The following is an 11800-nucleotide window of genomic DNA, read 5'->3' on the forward strand; positions in this document are numbered from 1 at the left end:
CTTTAATTATTAACTCAAATTTATTTTTTAGTTTTTTAAAAATATATCATATTTCCGATCTATGTCGATATTTTAAATCTGCCGTAGACAAGATAAAACGACATAAAAGAAAAAAAGGGGGAGACACGGAAAATCGTGAATTGGGGAACGCCGCTACTTCCCTTATATTTTGATAATTTGAATGGAGGACTAAGAGCGTAATTTAAAGAAACTTACGAGGGCATTCACGTAAAAACATAGATATTCACGAACCAAATTGCGTGCTCGAGAGATCAGAGGCCCAAATTGAATTGAACCCTTAAAAATAAATAAAATAAATAAATAAAAACTTACATATAAAAGCAAACAAAAACCGTATTAAATTCTTTTTAAACTAGTTTGGGATTTTTGTTATTTCGTTTTAGTTTTTTTCCTTCCACGCCGCAGAGGAGAAAGAAGAATACGACGCAGAAACAAAGAAACCCTAATAACAAACTTCTGTATCTAATGGAGCAATTTTCCCTTGTTTGTCTCTCTTTTTCTATGTGATTTTTGAAAAATTATAAGAGGGAAAAGAGAATTCAAAGGATGATAAACAAGACTGCCTAATCGGGAATCTCTATGCTGTTCTTGTTGTAATCTAATGGCGGACAGTGAACAGATCACCGCCACATGGGGGACATGGGAGGAGCTTTTACTGGCTTGTGCAGTCAAGCGCCATGGATTTAAGGACTGGAATTCTGTAGCCATGGAAGTTCAGGCTCGTTCTTCTCTTCCTCATCTCTTAACTACCGCCCGTAACTGCGAACTTAAATTCCAAGACCTTAAACGACGGTTTACTTCTTTTCGAAACGATGCCGTTTTGAGTCAGAACGGCGCAGGAATTGCCGATAAGGTCGATAGCGCCGTACCTTGGGTTGATGAGTTGAGGAAACTCCGCGTTGCCGAACTTCGACGAGAGGTCCAGCGCTATGATGTTTCAATCAAGTAAATCTCTATCGGTTTTGTTATTTTTGTTCTTAAAATTTTCAGATCTGAGTTCATCTTATTGAGATTCTCGGCAGCTCGTTGCAGTTGAAGGTCAAGAAATTGGAGGAGGAGCGAGAACAAGGCGTGAACGACAGAGAAGCCAGCACTGGAAAACCAGATCTAAAAACGGAGTCCAGAGAGAGACGATCAGAAAACGACAAAAATCTCTTCGGAGAACCAGACCACCGGTCCGGACCAAACGGAACAGTTGCAAAACCATCGGCGGTTCCCGGAGAAGATTCCGACCGGGAGGACTTCTCTGTCAACCAATCCAATTCCACCGGTTCCAAAAGCGGCAACCGTAAAAGCACCGCCGAAATCGCCAAATCCGAAACCAAACCGGATTTCGCCGGTTCATATAGACCAGAACAGAACCGGAGAGCCGCCGAACCAGCCGGTCCGCAGTCAGATGACGGCAGTACGGATACTGTGGTTAAGAACCCGACGTGTGACATATCGGAGACAAAAAAGAAGGAAACACAACGAGTCGACGATTCGTCCGAGTTAGCCGACTCGGAGGCTCAGTCAAACGGCGGAGGCACGACGACGAGGGAGAGCAGCGAAGTACAGAGCTCGGCGAGTTTGACGGGGAGGATGAAGAGGAAGAGACTCCTCAGGAAGGAGATCTCCGGCGGTAGCAGCGGCAATGAACCTCGCCGGACGGCCGCAGTTAAGTCGCAGCGGTTCGACGAGGTTCTGCAGAAGATACGAGCGCACAAACATGGCTCCTTGTTCGAATCTCGTCTCCAAAGTCAGGTAAACATTTCTCCATTTTTCTCTTTCTTTAAATAAAATAAAATAAAATAATCATGTTTTTATTTTAGGAATGTATTTAGGCTTAAAATAATCATAACAATCTAGTTCTAATAAAAACCTTTTTTAAAAAAGTAAAAATTAGGAATAGAAACAAAATATACATTAAAATTGATGGGACTAGTCAATATTATGTCTAAATTAAAACATTTATTCATTTGGGATGATAAATATGAGAATTGAAGCTTAAAATTTAAGTTTTAGGCATAGGAATTAAAATTATATATCGGTAATTTCTGTTATTTTGAAGATTTGTAACACAAAAATTGATTTGAAGATATCGATCCAATTCTATTAAAAGCTTTACGACCAATAAATTTGGACCATTTCAAATTGCACATAAATAAAAAAGAAGAAAAAAAGTGGGGGACCATTCGCTTAAAAGCTTCGACCCACGTTGCTTTTCATTTCTACTTTTGTTTTGGAATTTTTTTAAAATAATATAATTTTTATGTTATTATTAAAATACACTTGCAAAGAATAGATAGATAAATAGAGTTGTTTTGTTCAATACTAAGATAATTTTTGGATAAAGCGTCTTCTTATCCAGAAATTTTGTGAGATGATTGTACTGTAGACCAAATCTTGAACCCAAAATGGAATCTGCGCATTTTTTAAACCGATATTTTTCTTTTACAGTTTCCTTGCTTTATCACAGTAAAAATTATGGAAACAATCTTATTGTACACATTTGGCTCTCGCATACATCATTTCTTTTAATCCTTAATCTTGATTCTCGATAGTCATATACTTTTGCCTTCAATTCCAACACTCTCTATATACACCCTGCTTTCGGTTCTTACTCTTTGACTCTCTCTACTCTTGTTAATTACTCCCTTTTAATAAAAGAGCAAGAGTGAATAACAAGAGAAAATAGAGAGTGAGATATCATCTTTTTGCATAAGGTTTTGTTTGGGTAATTTCAAACTCTATTTGGGCCTTTCAAAACGGGTTCTTTTACCCGCAAGGAACAAAAAAATCAAAATAATATTCTATGAGACCGGTTCTATTTTATGATTTTTTTTCCAAATCAATAAATAAAATTAGTTTCCAGAATTTGTATCGACAAATTGAATGTCATCTCAAATACATGCCCTTTTAGATGTGTTATAACGTTCTAGAAAATTCTATAGTTCGGTAAGTGGTTTTGAAATCTAAGTCAGACACCCAATTCTCCCTTCTTCTTTTTCTAATTTTATTATTTCATTTTTTTTTAAAAAGGTAAAACAAAGTAGAATAGTTGGTTCGATAATAATAGGGTAAAAACTTGTTAAAAAATCGAACTAATTTTTTTCTTGACCACTCTATTATTTTGAATGCGAAAGTTTAACTTGTGCTTTATTTTACTCTTTTTTTATTTTTATTTTTTTAATTTGGGGAAAAAATCAAAATCGAAGGGTCATGAAGAGATAATATTTTGTCCCGGCGTATTGGATGTGCTTTTTGGCTAGCGATTAATATTTGAAATAACTTGGGCCATTCCCATGGCTGATAGGCCTTCGTTTACCCCACTCGACTCCCGTTTGGCCCTCCCTAGCTGAGTCATCAACCATTTTCTGTCTGTAGGCTTTTTCGTATAATCTATTTCCTTTTAGGGTCGCGACAGGCCTGGATATGTGGGTGTTGCCCTTAAAATATTACTAAAACTAATAGAGTTCCAGCCCTTTCCTTAAGATCTTCTGTGCTAATTATTCTAGACCAAGTAATTGAAAAGTTGGTAAGGAGGAATGTTGTGGAATTTCAATCAAGTGCTTTTGACGCTTTGACCAACTTGGTTTTCAGCTGATTTTGTGGCTTTTTTATTAATGTTTTTTTTTCATTATTATTATCACAGAACGACCTGTGTAAGTAAGTAACCCACCATGATTTTTCTTGCAGGAAACGGAAGAGTACAAGGCCATGATCCGGCAGCATTTGGACCTAGAAATAGTTCAAACCAAGATCAATTCTGGCTCTTATTCCTCCAGCCATGCATTTTACCGAGATCTCTTGCTTCTTTTCAACAATGTGGTTACCTTCTTCCCTAAGTCCTCCAAGGAATTTGTAGCTGCTTGTCAACTCCGTCTTCTCATCTCCAATGAAATGAAGAAGAGTCTGCAGGTTGCTCGGATTGACCCGTCACCTGAAGTAGTAGATTCGTCCCCGATTCCTTCCCGATCCAAGGGACCTGATCTTGAAGGATCACAGTCCTTGCTTGCCAAGCAGAAGTCATCTGTTCCTATAATAGTTTGTCGGAAACGAAGCAAAATTTCATCTAAGCCTTCATCGACTGGTCTTGGTGAAAAAGGTGAGCGGAGCAATGATGATGAGAAGCCAGCCGTGGATCTAAAATCAAGTATCAAAATTGTTTCAAACCTTGTTGAAGACGAGGATACTACAAAAGATAGCAAGGTTAAAGAGAAACCCATAACTGGAGCCAGAAGCATGAGAAGAAGCAATGATAGTGCCACAAACTCAAGTGGCCCTAGTAGCATCAAGAAACAGAATACGAATTCCAGATGGAAACCCAGTTCGGCCAACGAAACAGAGACACCAACCCCAGATAAGAAAAAATCTGAGACGGTAGCATTGGAGAAGAAGCGTAGTGCAGCTGATTTCTTGAAGAGGATCAAGCAGAACTCACCTGCAGAGACTATAAAGAGAAATGGCAGAGGTGGAAGTAGCAGTGTTGGTCATGTGGCTCCAGAACAGAAGAAAGGCAGTGGCAAAAGTGATAAAGGAAAGGAGAAAATGTCGACGATGAAGCAAAGCAACGACAAGCGCCCAAAGGAGGATGCCAGCCCTTCTAAGCGCAGTGTCGGGAGACCGCCTAAGAAGGCAGCAGAGGCTGATCCCACACCGATAAAAAGAGCCAGAGAAGGGGGTGGTAAAGAACCTCTCAAGCGGCCGAGAAAAAAAGCTAAACGGTGACGATCTGTAGTGTTTTGTGTATACCAATAGGACGCAATCTGCAGTGTATCGATCTGTATTGCATTTAATTATTTTTTTTAACTTCTAATTTGTTACACAAGAAAGTTGGCCACTATTTTCTTTTAACCATATTGTTAAATCCATTTAGGGCCTTTTTTAAGGGGAAAATTCAATCTAATTTTCACGGCTAATTATTTGGAAAGATCAGGACCGCTGATTGAAGAGAACCATTTTGTTCCAAGTACAAGAGTCTGTGTGGTCTATGTTGGAAAGAAAGATGATAGAATCTGATATTAATTTAATTTCTTATTTAATATTTCAACTCACAGATATAAATCTTTTTAATATCTGTCTGTCTATGGCCTACTTATTTTACTTTTGTTAGCTGTTAGTAGGTATGTTTAGCTTTTCTAAACCAGGCAACTTAAAAGTTTATACATGGGTCACATCTTAAATCACTATTCAAATAATGTTACACAAGTATCATCAGCTTTCCTATGTTAATTCTTACCATTGCCAAAAATAAATAAAAATGGAGAATAATAAGATAAGAAGAAGACAACCAACCCCATCCTGAGAACCATTCTCTATGCTAATAGAGCAAAAACCCCATAGTTAACCTAAGCAAGGGAACATTCAACTCAATCCTTGTATATTTTACAGAAGAAGGGCCTTGAGATTTAGGTGTGTCACTCCCCCAACTCAACTCAAAAGTTGCTTACCACATCCAGTCGTCTTTTTATCAAAAGGATGTTGTTGCAGAATGAACCACCTTCATTTGGAAACAATTATCGTTATTCCCGGTCCATAGATTGCCCATGTGAGAACCGGTGACCACCTTCGTCTGTCATAAAAGCAACCAAACCAGACAGTGTATCAAGGGATGTAGAGTTACAATTCATGAATGTGTACGTGATAAGCTGAAGAATATAAACCACCAAGAAGCATGAACAAATTCAGTTGCCCAATACTCAAAATTCCTAAAGTGATCAACACGATGTTGACAAGCATGGGTTAGGGAATGAGTAAATGAAAAGCATAGGATGAGATTGATATGAAATTTACCGCTTCCGACTTCAGAAATATCTCCAAGTTTATTAATGGCATCAATAAGTGATTGTTCATGGTCCTGGACAGAGTAAGTTAGTACATCAATTAAAAGGGAATGGAATAGAATGAAAGACTGCAGCCATATCAAATGTTTCTTACATTGAGAACTTTCTTTGCCCTTTCAATTTCAACGGGATCTGGATGATTTGAACCAAAGACTCTCTCCACCTAACCAAATGAAGGAAAAAAATGTTTATGGATGCTAGAAAGACAACAAATTCATAAAGGTCAAAAGAATAAATCCCAGGTGCCTGTACCTCTCGAATTAGAGTTTCTGTATGGAGTATCCGTATATCATCGGATGTCTTTTTGCCAATGCCATTTTGGGATGGCAAAAAATCTTTTCTGGTTTGAGACTTGGGGACTCCTCTGCCTCTGCCTGCACCAGAGCCATCGCGGCCGACAGAACGGTTCATTCCATGACCTGATCCACCATAACCACCTCTATGTGGGATTCCAGGATCCTCATCAACCCATTGGATGTCCTCGGGAGATATCTGCACAGCATAATTAAGGTAAGGACAAGCGAACCATACCATTGTAATCCGTTTGTAAAACTCGGATCTTTAAATCCGGTAAAACTTCAAATAGGTGTACGGAATGGAGTATCCCATCACTATTAGACACTATTGACATAACCATCATATCAACAGGGGCAGAAAAACACGCTGAAGAAGAACCCTTCAGCATGTTTAAATCATCAATCCAACAGATTTCAGGATATACATACACATGACCATACCATCTTAAATTTGGATATTCACACAAGGCCCATCAGAAAAGGGAAAAGGCATGAACGATGCAGCTTTAAATTTTATACCTACAAACTCGCTGACCTTCATACTCCATTAAGTTCAACACTGTTTACTGTTCCTGTCCTTAGAAATTTGGAAGTTAGGAAATTCCTAAAGTCTGCCTCCAACATATATACTTTTAGTTACCAAAATCCCAGGTAACTTGATGCCCATTGAGTTCAAATGTAACTACTATCTAATTCTATAACATTTAAAGAAATCTTTAATCTTCTAAGGTAACTTTAACCTATCACTTGATTCAATCCAAATTGTTTGTAAGCCCCTATGCATACCGGTTTAGCCATAATTAACTTAATAATCATAGGTAATGATGATCATGATTGTCCTGTAAAATTATTCAGAAAACTTACAATATAGCTGAACAAGCAATTATTGACTTCTTTGAAAAGGTGGTCAAGCGAAATATACTAATCAGCAAAGAACATTATCCACCCACCATATCCTGACAATTCAGTCTAGCTCTCCAAGTAAATTGACATTTCCCTAAAATCGCCCCCCATCACCACCAGTGTTTTAAAAAGCCCTCTCGGGCACGCGCCTAGGCCCAAGGTGCTGGTCTAGCGCCTCACCTTGGAAAAGCGAGGTTCACAAAATAAGGCATGCCTTAGGCGCACGCCTTTTGTGAAGTCCCAAGGATCAAAGCCATGCGCCTTGGGGCTTTTCAATTATTTTTAAAAAATAGTAATAATTAAGGATTTTCCTTCTTTATTAACTAAAAGGATCAAGTTTACCAAATCTAGATGCAAGATTTCTTGTGTTTTGGGTCCCTTTTTTCTATATTTCCACTTCAATTATACTCTCTCTTTTTAATGTAATATTTTTATATATAGTGCGCCTCACAAAAAAAAAAAAAGCCCGCACTTTTTTGTGTGCCTTGCGCCTAGGCTCTAGAGGGCCATTGCGCTGTAAGGCGCCTTGGGCATTTAAAAACACTGATCACCACCACCACAAAATAAAGAAACCACTTTATTTATTTGAGTTTGGATGGAAACCATGATGTTGATCTTCCTAAACGCTACCAGCTAAGAGAAAGAATCACATCTTTTCCAAATTTCAACCTTCTTGAATTTGGCGAAGATCAGAGAAGATTTAGATAAAAAGGAGGGTTGAGCAAGCAGGAATAAATATAGATTTTCAAGATATCCTTAAAAAATCTTGGGTTCAAATATGAAAATCACCAGAATTCGAATAAAGACCCATGCAACAACGAGAAAGGTGAAGTTGATCTAAAAACTTGAGATCAGAAAGAGATCTCCTGAAATGGAAGTAATGAGAAAGAGACAGAGGATCGGCATTCCACAACAGGACAAGATTAACTATAGTACCTTTGCATAAAGAAATCATACAGGCAGTAGGCACATAAAGAGGATATGGAAGGTGTCACTGCCAAGTGCCAATCCAGTGATCCTCTGAAGAAAGATATGAAAACCATCACCCCTCCCCAACAAAGTACCTGACGCAGTTTTTTAATTTCTGCAACTCCTAAAAAAGCATGCCTCTAGCAACCTATTACTTTCATCAGTTCTATTAACATGGAAAACAAAATTATGCAGAATTTATTGGCAAAACAATTTAAAGGCAATGAGTAGAATCGATTTCAAAGATTTGAATTTAATTACCAAACACTGAAAGGAAATTAAGGGAGTACATTCAGATTAATATAACAGCAAAAAGATTACGGACTAGGGTGCTGCTTCGATAAATATCATAAGAAGAACAATCTGAGCTGTAGCCGTTCAAGCCGTAAAACATCATGTGAGGTCAGACGGGATGCCTCATGAGATTAGTTGAGGTGCACGTAAGTTGGATTGGACACTCACAAAAATTTAGAAAAGAGAGGGAAAAAACCAGTACCCCCACCCCACATATATATTTATAATTTTTGGATTCACCATTGAAGGTCTCAATAATTTTCACACATATCCAGATATGGAAATATATAACCAGGTGATGCAAATGATTATACAGTGAGGGTATAACCGTAAAAGTGAGAATGCAAGTATCTTAAGTTCAAATAGCATGTATTAGATAGATATACCTCTGTGAGATTAACCCACTCCCATGTCTCATTAGCAGAACCGATATCATAAACCAAAGCATGTCGTCCCTGAGAAGACACTGATATATTTTCAACAACTTTCCTTACTGAAATATGCATTAGTGTACCAGTGGAAAAAGATAGTTCACCTCAGCAGCATTGTAATCAGTTATAACAGCTTCATAAAAGTTATTATCATCCGGCCATCTAGTTCTTACTTTCCTCCCAATAAGTGGATTCAATGTTGCTCCTTCAGCCGGCTCAATGGCTCCGGAAGAAACTCTATTAGCAACTTGACTCCTACCACTAGGAACTGGGGTTTGGTACTGTTTAGCTGAGGATGCCCCAGGTAATATCTGGGGAAAGGGAAGAATATAAACAAAACAAAATGAAGAATAAATAAATCCAATCAGGACTAATGCATCCGAACTTACAGATTTTTGTTTTTTGCCCTTGGTGGTAGGGATAGCTCCTCTTTTTGCAACAGATGAGGATGGCTGATGAGGAGGAGGAACAGATTGTTGATGGAAGGATGGAGATGGGCCAGTAAAGGACTGTGGAGGCACCAAATGGGTTAGTTTCTGTTTCTTGCGCGATGCAGAGACAGTAGGGCTGGGTATAGGATCATGAATGGCTTGGCTGGTACTGAGCTTGCCAGTTTGATGCCCACCTGCCTGTCTCCATTCCCTACAACATGACCCAAAAAGTATCCATCAATATTAAGAAGAGCCCTCAGCAGTACAACCTCCTAAAACACTGGTTAATATTTCTCTTTATCGAGTTATCAGACCTTATACTTCTAATCATGTCATCTGCATTAACCCGTCCTAAAAGCTCCCTATGCTCCTCATTGGACAATCTTAACTCTTTTCTGAGTTCAGTAATCAAACTTTCTTTCTCCTGAAGAAAATACATTTCATGTAGCAATCATTTAAACCTGATCAAACAAATTTACCACTATTAGACACATGAAATAGAAACAAAAAGTACCCAAGTAATGGCATCAGCTTGAGCTTTAAAGGCTCTAAGAACAGAACTGTAAGCTTCCTTCTCAAGTTGATGAATTTGAGCTTCCATGTCAGTTTCACCATACATCCTGGGATATGGAACAGAACCCATGACTGATCTTCCATTCCCTGAAACACGGCCCCCTCCTCTTGCCATTCTATTCTGGTGAGATGGAGGGAGATCATCATCAGTTCCTGGAATGGATGGCAGAACAAAAAATTAGACAGCTGAATTCAAATGATAGATGCCAGGGACAAATGTAGTCATTGTCTTCCTGAAAAAAAAAATGTTAAAAGACTGACTAAACCATAGATCAGAAAAAATACTTAGCTCCTTCCTAATGTGAACAGGTTAAAAAACGTTTTGATTGAGGCTAAGGAAGTACTGGATACCTTCAAAAAGGCAGAAGGTCAGTCTAAGTCTTGCACTCAAAGGAGAATCGTTAACATGTGTGCAAGTGCGGCAATAGCTTAGACATGAACTGCGTAAATTGAATAAAAAACTGATAAAACTAGTTCCCTTCCTTCACAGATATTTTTAAATGCTAAAAAACCAAATAACCAATTATCCAATCCAAACAACTACAGTCTACAAATATTTTCATACTTGCTGTGTTCTAAACCAGCTCGTCATGACTCATGGTTGAGAAGTCACATATAATGAGAAAATAAAGTGTTTCCTGCCTATTTATTCAATAACAGATTTGAGCTGATATAAAGAGTAGAGATTTGGAGAAAAAGAAAAACAAAACCAAATGCCTTAGGAAAATACAACTAAAGATAACTGAGAACTACATTTCAATTTCAACAGCTTGTCACATTCTGAATAGGTATAGCAACAATTGTGAGGTTAAAGCTCATAAATACAAAAGGGTCCAAATTTTTATATCCAACACATCCCGAAGGTAAGGTAATAGCCTGCAGGCTGCAACCCCTAGTAGTTAAGAATTTTCCGGAAGAAAGATGGAAAATATAAAGAATTCCATAAAAAAACTAGTGTAAAAGGCTGAAAAACTCGCGTGTTCCTCCGAGCAACCTACAAGCTCCCTAAGCCCCAGAATGCAAGATTGGAAGCCCAATTCTCAAAACTAGGCGGCAACCTAAAAATCCGAAATTAAAACACTTGAAACCCTAATAACTGAAAAAGAAGCATCGTGAGAGTTAACTTACCGCTACTATCATGGGGCTCGTAGTCCATAGCCAGTTCGCAACCGAGCGAAAACCCTTGAATACAGTGAGAAAGACAGCAAGAAGAATAATGTAGAAAAGGAAATCGGAGAGAGCGGAGAGTAGAGGGCGCCGAGGAATGCCGAGTTTGGAGCTCAAATCTGCCGGAAAGAAGACGAATCTCCGGCGAAGTGCGGCAGAAGTTGGGGGTTGAGATTGAGATTAAAGTGAAGGGAATTGAAGTGAATCACGAACAAATGGGAATCGACGGCGATGTACAATGAAAACACTCGACTCCTGACCTGAGTTTGGGACTGAGTTTGTGTGTGCAAGAACAATTTTTTGGTCGCCAAAATTATTTTTTTTAAAAAAAAAAAAAAAAAAAAAAAAAAAGCTTTTTGCCCTTTTTTTTCTTTCTTTGTTTCCTAATAAAAAAAAAGGGGGACAGACGGATGCGAACTCGATTTACAGCCGAATTGTTTTCGAGCTTATAATTGCATTCAATTCCGCCCCGCAGGCCTTCCCAGACCAATTCAACCTAATGAGCTTGGGCTTGGACTTGGACCAGAGAATTGGCTAAAACCCCTACTAAATTAGGGAAATTAGAGAAATTGTGATGTAGCTAAACAAAATTAATTGTTACTAGAAAATATTTGTGAAAGTGAAGTTAATATGAATTTAGGAGAAGAATGTGAAAGGTTATCTTCTCATTTTTATATGCGTGTATTTACCATAGAACCATCCTAATATAAATTAATATTTTTCTAAAAGTTATGTCTTGTACTGTCTCGACCCTTTTTCTTACTTACAAGTTTTTTTTTAGTAACATAACACCAAAAAGCAACCTAAATTACATGCTAAGACGCAAACACAATAAATTACTCGGATTAAGGAGTATGGAGAAGAGAAGAAACTTATATCTTGGGGCATAT

The 11800-nt window shown here is 38.1% G+C and overlaps 2 protein-coding genes across 4 annotated transcripts; one reads left to right on the forward strand and one right to left on the reverse strand.

Annotated features, from left to right (window-relative positions):
* The first annotated feature begins 349 nt into the window (after window positions 1–349).
* LOC120085356 lies at window positions 350–4862 on the forward strand. Its single transcript, XM_039041298.1, has 3 exons — window positions 350–966; window positions 1044–1764; window positions 3700–4862. The coding sequence occupies exons 1-3, from the start codon at window positions 623–625 to the stop codon at window positions 4729–4731; spliced, it is 2097 nt and encodes a 698-aa protein (XP_038897226.1). The 5' UTR covers window positions 350–622; the 3' UTR covers window positions 4732–4862.
* Window positions 4863–5142: 280 nt separating this feature from the next.
* On the reverse strand, window positions 5143–11237 carry LOC120085357 (protein EMSY-LIKE 3). 3 transcript variants are annotated; one of them, XM_039041300.1, is made up of 11 exons: window positions 10872–11237; window positions 10095–10183; window positions 9685–9896; window positions 9485–9594; window positions 9129–9381; window positions 8844–9050; window positions 8695–8763; window positions 6099–6338; window positions 5941–6009; window positions 5797–5860; window positions 5143–5575 (listed from the first exon to the last, which is right to left on the reverse strand). In XM_039041300.1, the coding sequence occupies exons 3-11, from the start codon at window positions 9856–9858 to the stop codon at window positions 5526–5528; spliced, it is 1236 nt and encodes a 411-aa protein (XP_038897228.1). In that variant the 5' UTR covers window positions 9859–9896; window positions 10095–10183; window positions 10872–11237; the 3' UTR covers window positions 5143–5525. The 3 variants fall into 3 exon arrangements, with proteins under 3 accessions (XP_038897228.1, XP_038897227.1, XP_038897229.1); XM_039041299.1 differs by lacking the exon at window positions 10095–10183; XM_039041301.1 differs by lacking the exons at window positions 10095–10183; window positions 10872–11237 and having other exon boundaries at window positions 9485–9631; window positions 9732–9870.
* Window positions 11238–11800: the final 563 nt, after the last annotated feature.

Source organism: Benincasa hispida, chromosome 9, assembly GCF_009727055.1.
Source record: "Benincasa hispida cultivar B227 chromosome 9, ASM972705v1, whole genome shotgun sequence".
NCBI lineage: Eukaryota > Viridiplantae > Streptophyta > Magnoliopsida > Cucurbitales > Cucurbitaceae > Benincasa > Benincasa hispida.